The sequence below is a fragment of the Scatophagus argus genome, chromosome 22 (genome assembly GCF_020382885.2).
Source record: "Scatophagus argus isolate fScaArg1 chromosome 22, fScaArg1.pri, whole genome shotgun sequence".
Classification (NCBI taxonomy): Eukaryota; Metazoa; Chordata; class Actinopteri; family Scatophagidae; genus Scatophagus; species Scatophagus argus.
This window is the reverse complement of record NC_058514.1, coordinates 7,664,209-7,680,388: the sequence shown is the minus strand read 5'-3', so window position 1 is coordinate 7,680,388 and position 16,180 is coordinate 7,664,209. Positions and strand designations below refer to the sequence as shown.

Here is a 16,180-nt window from a genome sequence, read left to right as displayed (position 1 = left end):
GTGTGGAAGGGATGGATGGCTAGATGCTGGATAGACAGATAGACGCAGGTAGAGAAAAAATCATGTCGAAGGCGAGGAGAAGAAAGAAGGGCATAAGGGACGGAGGACATAAACAGGTTAAGAATGCATCACACTTCCTCATTTGTACTTAATCATTTTCTCTCCTGTGTCTCACTGTGATTCTCTCCTCTTTACTCGTAATCCGTTCTCCCTTTCCACTGTCTGTCATTTGCTCTCTTTTGCTTCTCTCCCTCTTTCATCTTACAAACTGTGCCATTTTCATCCCTCCTTCACTCCTCTCCTCAGCATATGTATCTCCCTTAGCTCATTCTGACTGCATTCATTTACTTTCCCCCAGGTCCATCCATGCCCCTGTTCCTTCCTCGCTTCCCCCACCTTCCCTCTCTCATTTATTATCTTTCTTCTATTCCCTCTGTCCATCCAAATCCCTTTATTCCTGCTGTTCCTCCACCCGTCTTTCTTTTCTACCCTTCTTCTCTCCTCTGGATTTTTTTTTTTTAAGCTGCAGAACATAATGACTTGGTTTTCCCTCAGGGTGAGATAAGGGGAGAAAGGGAAAGGGACAGAAATGGTCAGTGTCACAGTCAAAGTGATCTATAATAGGAGAGGGTCCACATGAGCATGAACTCAGCAAGAGCACAGTCACACATTGTCCTGAGAGGGAGAGGAGGAGAGGAGGAGGAGGGGTTGGGGAAATGAGAAGGGCAGGGATGTGGGCAGGGCGTAGATGTCGACAGGAGAGATGATGGAGCTGAGAAGCTGAGGAAGGAGGGTGGGATCGAGGGGAGGCTGGGAAAGGTAAACAAGAAAAATGACAGAGCAGGGGGAGGGCAAATAATGAGTGAGGGGAGGAGAGGAACGAAGATAGGAGGATCATGAGGGAGGAGAATTGCGGAAAGCAGAGCGAATTGGAGAGGAAAAGAGGATGAGTTGGAAGTCATGTGTGCTTTATGTGCGTGCATGAAGAGGATTGTATTAGGAAATTACCAAAGTACAATTAATCAGAATCGATAACCTTGTAGACTGTAATGAGTGGAAATGCTGTTGATGATGACATAATTCTTTGCGACATGCTAATGATCTTTTATGTTTATCAAAGAACTACATTACTGTTTGGTTGTATTTGATCCTGTATTTGTTTTGATGGTTTTGCTCAGTTTAATGTGAAAAGTCAGGCTCTCAAGCACATCATGATAATATACATTTTTGTATATCACTCAAATGGTGTATTTTCTGAAACCAGAACAAACAAACCTCCAAATTTCCCATGGGAACAGGCCTGCCTTTCAGAGGTTGTGTAATTGCCCTCTGTGCCACCAACAGTGGATACCAGCAAATTATCCTTCTGATCACCTCTTGTATTTATAGTAATTGTTAAAAGTCAAAATGTCAACAGTAGACCTTAAGATACCCCATCCAGCTGTGCTTATGTTGTTAAAAAAGGAAAAAAAATTAATGGGAAAGAAAACATGCATAATCCCTCAGGGTTACTGGAGCAATCTTACACAATGACTGATGAGCATTCAGATCATTACCTACTGTTCCCAGCATCATTCATTTGAAACAGCTCTGAAGGGAGGGAACAAAGAGACAGAGTTGCAGAGTGAGAAAAGAGGGAATTGGATGTGTGAAGGAGAGACGGGGGTCATTAAAGAGGGCTCTTAGGGAGAATGAGAAACCAGAAAGGGAGGAAGAAATAAACAGGAGCAACAACATCAACAACAACAACATGGATATGGAGCAAACAGTAGCAAAATTCTGATAACATTTTTGTTCACTGGTTTAAAAAATCCCAGTCTTATTTCTAAGTGTATCCTATCTAAACATTCTACTTTGGGATGTCCTTCATACCTGCAGTGTGAACCTGTTTACATGCAGCCTGTGGTTGAACATTAGTCTGTGGGTGACATTGTGGCTGTACTGTGTGCATATGTTCTAGTTATGCATTCATGTGCTGTTTTTATTCTATAGACTTTGTATGTATATGTGTGCTCACCCGTGCGTGTGTGTGTACGCGTGTGTGTGTGTGTGTCCTGTGTTCTGTGAGTACCTTCGTCTCTAGAGGTAGTACATCCGAAATCTTCCTCTCTTCCTCCTCTGTTACCATGACAACAGCTGCTGCTCTCAACAGGTCGATGGGGCCCGTCTGAGCTCTCTCTCTTTCACACACACACACACACACACACAAACGCACACATAAACACTCTTGAAATTCACCACCATCACATGCAGAGTAATTATAGCATTTAAGTATTACCTGCAGTCCGCAAGGTCAGAGTGAGCGATGAGGAAGAGAGCAGGGACACGTATATGTTTAACTATTATGTTCTCTATATGAAATCACACTAAGTGGTATTTTTGAGACGGTGTCCTTGAGTTCACTCACATACACACATGAATACTCTCTGTTTCCCATCTAACAGCTTATATATTGCATCAGGTCACATGAGGGGGTGGCATTATTTGTATGAGTTTTCAGCTCAATCAGGAAACGGAATAAATATTCTCAGCGAAGCACAGAAGAGTGTTGAGCTTGCTCTCCCAGACAGATAATTTAAGTACTGTATATCCTTGCTTTTTTATTTGGGTTTGTCGAGATGGAATATCTGTGCTTTTGTGCAACTGTGGTGTTTATGCTGAGTGCAGAGTTTCCAGAGGATGTTGTTGTGTGTTGTGAGCGGATCTAATCCCAGTCTAACAATTTGTTGCTGTAATATACATTTAGCTTGTTAAAAAGCTGAATGTATGTGTTCAGTTCCTCAGACAGCTGGACATTGGTGAATACTACATCATGTCAGCCGTGAAACCTGCTGAGCTAACTGACAGCTGATTTCATTTTTTAATTCATTGCTGTTTTTTAGAGCTGTTTGCCCTGCCTCATTAAATTAAGACAGAATTCTTGCTACTAATATTTCTTAGCTGCTCTGTTGATAAAATATATTTGCTATAGTTATTCTGATCAATATACTGCACTTGGACTTACTGCACAAGAACTTGGTGCTTTATTCTTCACTCAGACACCTAGAATTTGTTTTCTGTTGTTTTGCTCTCAACAGCACAGCAAACAGTAGTTTTATTATCATGTTGATGGAAGCAACCCTCAAGGGTTTTTTTTAAAATAATGGGTCAGAAACCCAGAATGAGTCACAGGCCTGTTTTTCTGTGGGTCCCCACATGTCTGGAGTGTGTTTTAATGAGCCCCTGGGTACAAGGGTGAGTGATTAACTCTGATGCATTTTGGCCCCATGCTGAATGAGCTAAATGATCTTGTGGTTGATGATGTACAAGGGTCACTCCTTAATCCAAACATAAACTAAGTATTATCCCCATCATAAAAAGACTTTTTCTTCTCCTTCTCACTCTTTCAGGGATATTGCTAAAACAGCACTTAGGGCCTTAAAAATGGATAACAGGTCTGTTTCTAGAGGGGCCACACACAGCAAGGTTGCTGGCGTTGTTAGGTAGTAGAAGGTTGTTAAAGTCATTAGGTTTACTTCTTGTTTGAACTTTCTCTTATGTTGTTATTTATGTTGTTGCACTAGTAAAAGGAAAAATGTCTGTCAGCAGTAGGAAATAAATAGTTTTATTATTAGAATTGTTAGAGACCTTGAGGTGGTATATTCACTCAACTTTGGAAATTTAATGCAAGTATTGAAGGCCTGTTCTTTGAAAACAAAACACTCAGAGTTTGATTTTTTTAAAATAGTGAATGTACTGATGTTGAATCCGGAAGTTACAAGCTGCAGAAGAGTTCCCGTTGGTGCTTTTTAGCTTCTGCAGGCATTTCAGGTAGTTAACCAGGATCAAAGTCATTAAGGTTACAGCAATAAATGGAAATTCTCCTTCTTTTTTCAAACCTAGAGCAGGTTATTATCCCTAGCAAAGTGTTGAATCTGTTCATCTTTCCAGGCAGGCAGTCATTAGTTATTAATCTTATTGATCCAGTGTGTAACTGTACATGCACACTGTTTTGAATAGGCCCAGATATTCAAAGTAATCCATAACTGTGAACACCAGTTATGGTGCGTTTTTGTCATGTAGATACTTGGTAATGCAGATTTCCATTTTCCTCCTAATTGGCCACTTTCTCAAGTACTAGTGTCAGTCCTGGTCTTGGCAGGGTGTAGACTGTATACCACCACCGTCTTCTGCACATGTACCCCAAACAGCCATTAACAACTGATCCCTGATCAGCTTCCCACATTCTAAAACTGCCACTTGTGTTACATCCACTGCAGCAAACACTTAAACTTAGTTCACTAGCTAGGAAGCCCTGCAGCACTCAACTAATGTGTTGAACATGGTCATGGTTTGTGTTCTGTGTTTGAGATTCTGATAGTACAACTCATCAGTACATTATTGTTTACGTTATGAAATGACGTCTGGATTCTCGACTCATGTGACATGCAGCCAAGAGGTAAGGGAGAAGCAGAGGTAGAGCAAAAGGAGGTGGAGGGAGGCGACAGCAGTGGCACTTAGTAATTGTGTTGATGAGAACCAGACCTCCTTTATCTCTCCTTCACATTCCCTCCGTCCCTCCCTCTCCTTCCACCATTCATTCTCTCTCACTTTGTATCCCTCTCTCCCTCTCTGAGGCCAAAAATAATGAGGTCGCTCCCCTCTCAAGGACCGTTCCATAAAAAAAACTCTCTCCTCTCTCTCTCGTTCCCTCTCACGCTCACTCTTTCTCTGTCCACATCCCGTCTTCCACGCGACAGGCCTGCTCCTCGCTGCACCCATATAAGGGCAAGCAGTGTCTCTCTAACCCCCCTTTGCACACACAGAGGATCCTAAGTGACCCAATACGTCTTATTGTTAACGAAAAGGCAAACTCAACAACTTTGATGTCTCTTATTGTGTTCACTGCTTGTGCACTCTGCTACATGTGTATATATATACCTCTGCTTATGTAAGGATGCATTAGCTTGTTTAAAAATACCTCTTTGTTGAAATAACATGCCCAATATGAAGACGTCTTCTTTTGTGAAAGGCCAGAAGTCAGAGTCTGTATTATTTTCTACTGTGTGCTAGAGGTTTTCATGGATCATTGGAACCCTGTGTGTATAGATTCGTGTTTTAACAAAAGGAGCCAATCCAAACAGGACCTGAGGACAGGCAGACTGGGTTGGAAATAGACCTGAGGGTAATTAGACCAGGCTTTCTCCTGCAATGAATGATTATGATGCAATGCTTCAATCAGATGCACTCAGGCGGTCAACAGACCCTGAATGGTGGTCAGCAGACCCTGAATGACTGAATATTATTGACCTGTCTTCAGTTGAAAGTGTGTTAAGATATTCTTTAACCTTCCTCTCAGACCATTTGAGATCATCATCTTGATGACCATTTTTGCCAACTGTGTGGCCTTAGCCGTCTACATCCCCTTCCCTGAGGATGACTCGAACGCCACCAACTCCAACCTGGTGAGTAATCTCCAATGTTCAAACTGCCTTACAGTAAAATACACTTGTTTTCTGGTTTAGGTAACTGCTGAGATTTTTTTTTTTTTTTTTAATCCGAATCCTGGAAGGTTTTCTTGGTTTTTGTTGCTGTGGTCTCACACCTGAGTTTCCTTTGAGGCTGTATTATCTTGACTCATATGTTATTAGGTGTGTGGCTGATTTTCCTCAACAGATTTTTCTGTTAATTAGCATTTCTGAGCAGCATGTCATTTGCACATTCTACCAAGTGTGTGATTTACTGCCATGCATCTACGAGGCAGGAGTGGGAAATGGTGTATGACACCGTGACTGGTTCGTGAAGGTGAAAGACAAGAGGGGTGGAGTAAAAAAGAGTGAAAGGGAAAGAGCAGAAAGGAAATAAAAAGAAAGAAAATAAAAAATGAAGTGGGGACTAAGAAAGGATACGTCTTTCTTTGGATAAACCCTTTTTGATTTTTTGGACATGACAGAGCTGTTGAATATAATGTGACACTTTTGCCTGAATAAAATGGAAAGTTTCAGCTATTTGCACTGAAGACTGTTGAGTTTTGTCAGTAAAGCCATGTAAGTTGATTTGATCAAAGACAAAGCACAATTTTCTTATGGGCAACAGAAAACATTTGGTTAAGGACAAAATTAATGTTTCAACTCAGGAATTGTGAGGTCTTGGTGGTCAACTAACTCAAGTTCATTTGACTGAGGACTGATTTTGCGGTTGCCAAAATGTCTAATGGACAAAGTGTACTATAATTTGATAATCTTTAAAGGAAAACAGAAAAAAATGTCCTGGAAAACAAAGACATCTGTTGCTTGAAATACTCACTTTTTCTGACTGCTTCTTGCCAAAACGTTTATCTAATTACCTTAACCTGGCTGCTTCCCAGGGTGTGAGTTTGAATAAAAAGCAGTGTGTTGCTCAGTGTTATGTATAAATCAATATCCATCCATCCATTAGCTTTACCTGCTTATCCTAGAGCACCGCAGGTTAGGGAGACCGGAGCCAATGCCAGCTGACACTGTGAGAGGGTCAGGTTACACTCGGGACAGTTCATCAATCAATCACAGGGCTATGAAACAATATTACATACAATTTATGTGTGTGTTTGCATGTGTGTGTGTGTGTGTGTGTGTGTTCGTCAGCTTGCAGATGCACGCCAGTGTATTAGTGTGTGTATGTGGGGGGACACTAATCCCTCTGTGGCCGTGTAACATCTGTCACTCTTTCCTTCTGTTTAAGAATTAATTTGCCACATTTACTAATTCCTGGGAGCTCATGCAATACTATTGTTTTCAGATTGTGTGTGTGTGTGTGTACGGGCGTGCGTGTTCCATGTTGACGTGCATGATGTGATTGCTGATACAGAGATTTTTGTTTGTGTTTGGGAAGGTTTTATTGTTATGCTCTGGATAAGAAGACACTTAGGAGATCTATTGGTCACATAATCAAGCAAAATGACTCTTTTTTTTCCATAAAGTTACTTTGGGTTTACTGTACATCTGTTAATGGAAAAATAGCATGTGTTTGTATTTGTTGTGCTGTGTCTCTACCCTCTGATGTCTCCTTTAATGACGCAGTGTCAGGGCAGGTACATGAGTCAGTGGAAGAGTAAATAGGACTAAAGGAGGAAAGCAGTTTTCATCTTAAGCTTTGCCTCTCCGTATCTCTCTGAATTATGTTGGATGGATACACAAAGTAACTGCAATACCTTTTCCTGTAACAGAGCCAATGTACTATGAGGCTTATCTCTCAGTGATCACATTATAGTTACTGAATAAAGAATCTAAAGTGTTGTTTAACTTCTTTAAACTCTTCAGTAGTTCAATATCTTTTATCCAGTGTTCCGATCATGTCAAAAATATTGCAATTGCAGGCAGTCAGCTAATGAATGAACCAGCAAACAAGAAATTTTATGCAACTCAGACAGTCAGAACTTAAAACGCACTTTCAGATGCATCTGAAACAAACATAAGCAGTTGCCAATTAAAGCAGGTGGCACAGCCATTTCAGGTTGTAACAAACAAATAAATAAAAGGTATAAATAATTACTTTTGTATAGTGAGGTAGATTTTTGTTATGATAATAATAATAATAATAATAATGTTTGGTGTGTACGTTATTTATTTTCTCACTGGACAGTCTAGACAGGATAATAATAACAAGTCTAACTGTGTCTCTCTGTCTGTCAACACAATGAGGGGAATTTTAATGCTGCTCGCTTTGCTTTTTTGAAACAGTATACAGCAAGAGGCCCTGGCATGTGTGTGCAGACACACAGACACACGCATGGCCCTGGCATGAGTGTGCAGTTTGGCCTTCTAAATGCACCTATTTTCAGGTCCTCTATTCTTGTAGAGATATTTAGAACCCTACTGGTGACCCCCTCCTTGTTAAAGAAAAGATGCAACACACATATGCACATAACACACACACACACACACGTGCCCCAGTCACCACTGCCACAGCTGTGACCAATTAGTTTTATATCCTTCTAACAGACAGGAAACAGTGTGCAGATGGACTAAAGGCTTAAATATATGGTTGAACCATATATCTGTGAGTGTGTGTATATGTGGTATTAACAAGTAAAGTTAAAAGTTAAGTTAAAACAATTAGCCTAGTGTGGGAAAGGAAGGGGAAATGCTACACTGCAGTAGAGCTGATTGAAGATTGAACTGAAGGTTCAGTCTGACTCTAAAACTCACAATAAGCTTCATCCTTCCACTACAGCAGCTCTTAACTGAATTATGTCCCACCCCAACATTCAGCTTCAACGTGAAATACTTTGCAGCCTCATAATGTCTCTCATCTGACTGTAACTAGTTGCTGATTTATATCCACATATGTGTCTCATATGAACTATCACACCACTAACTGTCATGTTGTGTACCAAACATGGCTAAGAATGAAAACATATTTAAAGAGATTGCCTTTGTTTGTCACTCCCAGATGTTGTCACATTGTGCTTAGTCTCTTGTGGTTTTGTTTGCTCACACACACAGTTTTTATTTCTTGCCTGTTTTTGTGAAGGAGGAGCTAAAAACATCTGCATCATGACTGTATCCTGGTGATGCACTACATTTACCCCTGACCCTGTGTGTGATACTGCCTGAGTTTTAGAATCAATATGGCACCCCACTTTGCTAGATTTGCACAGGTCTTTCTTATGTAATACCAGAGATCTGTTGTATTGTTTCCAGTACAAGATTTCTATTTCGGTCTGCATCCCATAATGTGCAGCTCTGTCTCCTTGACAACATGTCCAATAATAGTAGCAGGAGAGGTTGTCATGGATATGGTAACCGTAGTGATGCTCCTCATCTGTCCTTGGTTACAGAACAAAGAAGAGTAGGAACCAAAGTGTGACAAAGTCTCTTCTCTCAGGGAGAAAATATCTGCTGCACAGTTCAGGAACAGCATTTTTTATTTTTTAGTTTGGTTAAAGATTGGTAAAACTACATGAATTTTCTCTAACTTTTTATTCCCTGTTATTTGTCTTTTCTACTCGGTTTCTGTCTCCCTCCATTTCCCCATCTCTTTTTCTACTTAATCACTTTCTCCCTTTTTCTCTCCCTTTATTCCTCCATCTAATTCAATAAGAATAATGTTGTCATAATCAAGCAATTAGTTAATCAATACAAGACACTGATGGATGGAGAGGCAAGAACACCATACACACAAACATACACATTTGACACCAAATCCCATAAGCAATAATGGTGCCTAACAGGATTCAGAGTGATTTGACATAATGTTTGTATGATGTTTGCCTGCGTGCTTTGCATCTTAAACTCTTTTTTGCTCATCATTCTTGAATGTGTGTTTTCCCGAGTTCATGGTTGTTCACGGTCATTTATTTGTCTGATGACTTGTGTGTATGTTTGTGCGTGTGTGTGTGTATCAAAGGTAGCTGACAGGGTGTTTAGTGTTAGATGAAGCAGCAGCTGGCTCTACAGTAGGCACCTTTAAGTCAATGAATCACATTTTATAGCTTAATGGACTCCGTCCTCTGATCTGGTCTTTTCAGTCACCTTTACATGGAGTTGTTTGGAGTCCTGTTTGTCTCTACTGTGAAGGTTTATTGCAGTATAGTCAACTGAAAACCTTAGACAACATGGGCACTGTGTAAGCACTTTATTTTGTTGTTTAGGTGAACAGACATTATTCCCACAAGAATTATGAAGATTAAATAACCTGTGTTTAATAGCTTATAAAGATTCCATTTGCCCTATATGTTTGTCCAAATCTTGTCTGGTGTCTATTCTTGATGCTCCACATGTCCTCCCTCCTCACTCTGCCTCTCCCCATCATTTTGACTGCAGAGGATCAAGTTAACATGCTGTTCTTTTGGGTGCTACTCTGCTGGCTGCTAGGAGCGTCTATTTATAGATGAGAGAGGAACGATCAGCATCTATCTGTACATTCACTTATCTAAACAATGTTGGTCTGTGTTTTCTTGTGCTGACGTGTGTGTTTTTGTGTGTGTGTGTGTGTGTGTGCCCCTCTGAATAGACACAGTGGAATGCAGCCACTCACAATGCTCTCAGATAAGGGTGGAGATGTGTGTGTGTGTGTCTGGAGTTGTATGTGTGAATAGTTTATGTGAATATTTATTAGTTTATTACATTCAACAATAGGATGAGTCAGTTTTGACAGTCTGTGTGTGTTATAAATGTAAAGAGAGATAAGTATGAGTCACTACTGTATCTTATCTGGGCTTATACACATTAGCAGAACCCTCTGCACAGATGGCAAACTTCAAATCTCTTGAAAGTTTTCTGCAGTACAACAAGTTCCAACAATGCTGCAGCCTGGGGAGTCATTATGTGGAAATTATAAATGCTGTTCCCCTTTTCTGTTCCCGGAGGAAACAAGGAATACCCCGTTACCATTTCTGTTAGAGACATGGGTGCTTTCCAACTCCAGATTTACCACTTCAGAGTGCTGTTTGGTTTCTGCTCCATCAGTTCCATATTTTGAAGCCATTTTCTACCAATTTGCCTCTGCTGTAGGGCTCTACCATAACAGAAAATAAACCTTAAACATGGTGACAAAGAAGACAATCTGCAGTGAAAGTCTTTTTATCAGAGTCGTTTCTCCAATTCAGCAGTACATTTCAGTCTCATTCTTTGCTCTTTTTTTCCCTTTCATTTCATTGATTTTTAAGCAGTTTCAAAGTTTAAAATGTCTCCAGTATAAAATGGGAATCAAGAAGACCTCCATCAGCAGGGTTTAATTGAATAAATAGGTTGTTATTGTTCTGTTGTGTTCTCCATGTTTATGTTTTTATCTACTGGTGAAAAGCTGTTGGCAATAGTCTCATTTCATGAGCTGAAAGCCACATGTGGAGATAATGGCTTGTGGTTTGTATGTTACAGGAAGCATAAAGCCACTACTGAATCACAACAGAGCTGAACTCGTGGACGTACTGGCATGATCGTCGTAGCTTGTATTGTGACTTGTTTGTACTTTCTTGTCGGTTTTTGTTGCTCACTTTTATGTTCTTCTAACTAACTTCATTGGCATGTCTGTTATAAGAAGGCAAAAATGGATGAAGCGTAACATTCTGTTAGCTGTTTTGGTGTCCTCACTTTCCGATTGTTTTGAGTTGAAAATACATAATAAGCAAAAAATTGCTATTTCTTGTTGTCTCAGTTGCTCCCTCCCTTCTTCACTTCAATCTCTTTTCTCCCTCGCTCTTCTCCTCCACCTAATAAAAGTGAAAGATAAAGACTCTAAATGATGGCAGCTGTGGCACCACATTCATTACAACGCCATTTCCTCTTTCCTTTCTCCTCCTCCCTTGCTTTTTAATAGTCCCATTTTGGTGATAAAGATAGGGAGATTTCCACACAAACCTTCTGACCTCTCCCTCTTTATTTTCTTTTGCCTCCCCTCTCTTCACATACATTTTTTTTCTTTCTTGAAGGGAAGAAAGATGAATGTACTTTTTGTGCATCAGCCTTTGCATATGTTTGTCTGCCAGTCCAGACTGAAAGCAGCATGTCAGTATTTTTAGGGTTTTGTGAGAACACTTTCCCAGACATTAATCCTGTGAATTTCTAAGAAGGTCCTCAAAAATCTTATGACCCCTGTTTGGGCAAAATTTGCTTGCCAGACCAGTGTGTGTATTTGTGTGTGATGCCACATTAGCATTCAGCACTGGAATAATTTTGCAAACAGGTCATGTTAAATCAGGTCAAATGAGCCTTATAAAACTTTATTTTTCCCAATGCCAGCCGCTGAGGCAAGTATTATTAACATTACATAACCGTCTGAAAAGGCTAGTAATGCTGAGGGTGAATTCTGATCATTTGTATAAGACTCCAGATGTGCTAATGGTAAAGGAAAGAGAGACGGAGACAGTGAGGGAGAGATAGAGCAGGATATTTATACTGAGCTAAAAGTGTCCACCTCTGCCTCACATCGACCCACATTCCCACTGAGCACACTGAGAGACAGAAGTAATGTCTCTGTCCATCACTGAAAGTCAAAGTTCTCAATGTGACCTTACCACAGGGAACAATGTCAGACTTAATGTCCCCATTTCGGTTATAAACATCCTCCTTATACATTAGTTTGCTGTTAAGGCAGATGTGGTTGTCTTAAGCTTTGTGGTTCTGTTTAAGGTCCTATCGGGCAGGGTTTAAAAAAATAAAAAATCTCAGCAGGGAATAGAGCCCTCTTTTAATGTTAACTGTTCATATGGCGGGGATCATAAGATGATATCAGCTAATTTCTGAATCAGCATGAAGTCAAATAATATACAAGTGATCACTGAGGTGATGTGTTAAGGTCAGTGTTAAGCTTTAAATTTAATTTATTAAACCCTAAAGAGGAAATTTGCTTTTAGCTCATTTAATGTATTTAGAAGCAGTTGGAAGCCATAATGTTCCTCCTTGGTCAAGGACAATGGCAAGAGTACCATTAGTGTCAGCTTCTGCATGACTCTTTCTTCTGTATTTTTCCATTCTATAAACCTAAGCTCATATCTGCTAGATTGCTGTATGACATCAAACAGGACAAAGTGGTAGCTATAGTTTCATTTGCATTTCATTTGCGCCGCGTTTCATTTGTTTTCACAGGACATACACAATATCAGCACATACAAGCAAGTGAAATGGCAATAAAAAAATCACTTCTGATTTAAGCTAAATTTTTGTTAAGCGAATCAAAAAAAAACTTTGGATAATGGCCAATTTTTTTTCTCCTCATTATTCTATTCTGTCTAATTATTTAGGCTACTTTATACTCCTGTATGCGTATTTGCATATGTATGTAATTTCTCATATGCCTGTTGCATCTTTGTGTGTGTAAACACTGTAGTACTGATACTGCTGACACTGAAAGGGTTTTTCTTCTACATTTTCACATCATTAGGTTGGTGTTCAGCCTAGTAACTTTACACTGGAGAATATATATATATATATGATATATATGTAATAATAAATATATATATAATATGTAGAATCATGTTATCGTTGACATCCCAGTATTATGCACACACACACACACACACACACACACACAAATGACTTATACAGCAAACATTGGAGCCATGGCAACAAATGTAATGAAAGTGCACAGTAGATCTCTGGGCAAATTAGGGAGGCAAACAGGTGTAATGTGTACTCTGCGTGCATGTGTCTTCATCCCTCAAGACTAATATTTAACCAGCCATAAAAGCCTGCTGTGACATCATCAGAGGAGTAAAGCAAACTGCACTCCAGCTACTTGCAGCTAAAAAGCCCCCATCAGTCAATCGACACTGAGCTTAATGCACAACCAGCCTAAAAACTACTCAGGTGCAAAAACTGACATTTAGAAGCAATAAGAAGAAACAGACTTGTCAATAATATACTGAAATTGTTATCACTGTGATGTTTGAAGTAATGGTCCTGCTGTGGCGCTCGTGCTTGTGAATGCCTTCTGACTGCACTGAGATCAAAGATAAAAAAAGCAGCACATTTGAAATCCCATCCAGTGCGGAGGCCTCAGCCTCACTTGCTCGCTGAATTAATAGGTGATGCTCAGTTGCTGTGTGTACTGGTTCTGTTAGAGAGGACTAGCAGTCATGTTGGTGTGGTATTCACTGACATTTAGCCATCTGGTCTGGGATCTGGCAGCCACAAACCCCCCCTCTCTGTCTCCCTCTATCCCTCTATGCCTCTCTCTCGCTCGCTCGCTCGCTCTTTTTCTCTCTCTCTCTCTCTCTCTCTCTCTCTCTCTCTCTCTCACACACACACACACACAGAAGTAAATGGTTCACATAGACATACAGACATACACATCCTGGGTTTTAACTCTGGCTCCTGATAAGGCGTGCCACTATGATGCAGAACACTGTAGTGTGTGTGTTGTGTGTGTGTGTGTCTACCTGCATCATCAAAAGGCTGGGTTCCCATAGAAACAGATATTTCTGTTTTCTTCCTTAGTGGCAACATGTGACAGACTGTTTCTGTGTGTCTGTGTGTGATATGCCATGAAAGTATAGTAAAGGAACACAGGGACACATGTTTTTTAATTAAATTCAGTAATGAGGAAAATCCCAGGTAAGGGCCTTATTCCCTTATTGAGCGCCACTACTAAAACCATACCAAACACAAAGGAGATAAAGAGAAGCACAGAAAGAATTTTTATGCTTGCATCTCAGTGACAGTCATGATTGGAGGTGTAATGTTTTTGGGTTGAACATCCGTCCCACCTCCTTATCAAAGTGTCGTTCTGCCCCCATACCTCACAAAAACATAAACAATATTTTACATTTTATTAAAAATACATTTCTGATACAAATACATTTTTTGGCAGCTCTGCTCTAAATGAAGACAGCATGTTTCTCTGTGAAAGTTATTCAGCGCCAAAAAAATACATTTAATACCTTTCAACAAATTCCTTCAAAGACTTCACTACATATTATGTGAGTTTAATCAAATGTGGATGTAACCTGCAGCTTGACTGGTTGTTGGAGGCAGACAGTCATGAGACGGCAATTCTAGTTTATCTTTGAGATAATTGAGATATGAGTTGTGCAAAAGGGGCTGCAGCTCAGTGTTGGAAAGAAGTTCCTTATATTTTGTGCATTCATCATTTAGGCCCAGCTGACTTGCAGTCAGCAGCTCCAGTGTTTGTTTTATCCCTACAGTGAGTCATCTACAGTGTAATAGTGAATTCACATCAAAAGATGAATATCCATTCGCTTTTGCTTCTGGGTCTTTGTCGTTCATCGTTGAGAGGCTGGTGGGAGGCAGATTGGTCATGATCAATAGAGTGGCCTTGTTAATACTGTTAAGTGCTATTTCCACTCATCTGTTCACTGAAATCTGTCTATCATGGAATCAATAGGCATGAAAATTAAAGTGTTGTTTTTTTGGCAAGTAGCAGAGTTTGAAGACATGTTTTATAGCGCTTATCAATGCTTTAGCATGTTTCATCCCATTAACAACAAATGGGATATATGTTGCATGGATGCCAACCAAGTCTTTAGCGCTTAGACGTTTTCTGGTATATTTAAGAGGGTGCTAACTTGAGCTTTTATGGTCGGCTTCCCAAAAGCACTGCCATCATGAGATATTTTCATCAAATCACCTCAAAGTGTAAAAGTGCATGAATGTCTTTAGACAATTTAGTATGTCAATTTGTTGAGTCACTGCTGTATGCTGTAGCAAATGACTGACAGTTATCTAAAGCATGTGTGGTTATTGCGTTGAAATATGCAAAACTCAACTTTTAATAGAAAGTTTGCACTGTAAATACCGAATCAAGCCGATGCAGATTGTGTACATATCCAGCATCCCTCTGAGTCTGAATCATTATTTGAATAAACTTGTATAAGATAGCAGAGATCATGCTGTAGCACATATAATCCAAATTTAAAATGAGAGAAAAAGCTCTTTTATAGCATTAAGAACGGCCTTGACTGTCTAGCTTGCTCATGTGTAAGGTTGCCGCATGACTAATATAGCAGCTAGATGTACAGAGCAGGATGTACTCTCCTTTTAGTCGTGAGGAGTGTGTGTGTTTGTAGGTCTGTGTGTATATATCTGTGTCTGTTCAGCCATACCGGCTTACATGTGGTTTTTGGGCCAGTGACAGTATCTGGATCATTGACCAGACCTATTACATCTCATTCCTGGCTATTCATTCTGTCCTCTGTCTTTCTCTCTCGTCACCTCTCTCGTTCCTGTCCTCCTGCTTTGTAGGACATGTATCAGGTGTGTGTGTGTGTGTGTGGCAGCAACCTCCCTCTGCTGTACCCCCCACACCCTCCCGCTCCTGGGAGGTGACCCAGTTTCCCATGATCCAATGCGGCTGCTTCTGCTGCGTTGTTGCCGTAGCGATATTGCGTGGTCCTTTAATGCCGACTGTGACTGCTCCATGAATAATGGATAGAGAGAGTGACAGAGTATTAGATAGTGGGGGTGAGAGAGAGGAAAGGATGAGAGGAGAAAGCGAGGGGGGACAGTGAAGTATCAATAAAGGAAGGAAAAAATATTGGAGGACTAAAAAATGTTAAGGAAAGGACAAGTTAAGGAAAAGTGAGAGCATAAGAACGAAAAAGAACAGACTCCTGGAGGGAGAGGTGAAAGGATCAGATAAATGGAGGGATAGAGCTGGACAGGAAAAAGATGATGAGTTGAAAAGCTGATGTCCGTAATGCTGTAGAAGTCATTTAGCGTTTGCACATCTTTGATATTTGTTGAAAGATCCCATTAAATCGGCC

At 40.2% G+C, this 16,180-nt stretch overlaps 1 protein-coding gene across 7 annotated transcripts in view; it reads left to right on the top strand.

The window, feature by feature from the left end:
* The window catches only part of cacna1c (calcium channel, voltage-dependent, L type, alpha 1C subunit), a 170,402-nt gene that overhangs the window by 46,066 nt on the left and 108,156 nt on the right, over window positions 1–16,180 (top strand). For all 7 annotated transcript variants that reach the window (XM_046379142.1, XM_046379136.1, XM_046379139.1 and 4 more), the window contains exon 3: window positions 5,339–5,444. In XM_046379142.1, coding sequence (XP_046235098.1) covers window positions 5,339–5,444 — 106 coding nt within the window. The remainder of the gene's footprint in view (window positions 1–5,338; window positions 5,445–16,180) is intronic.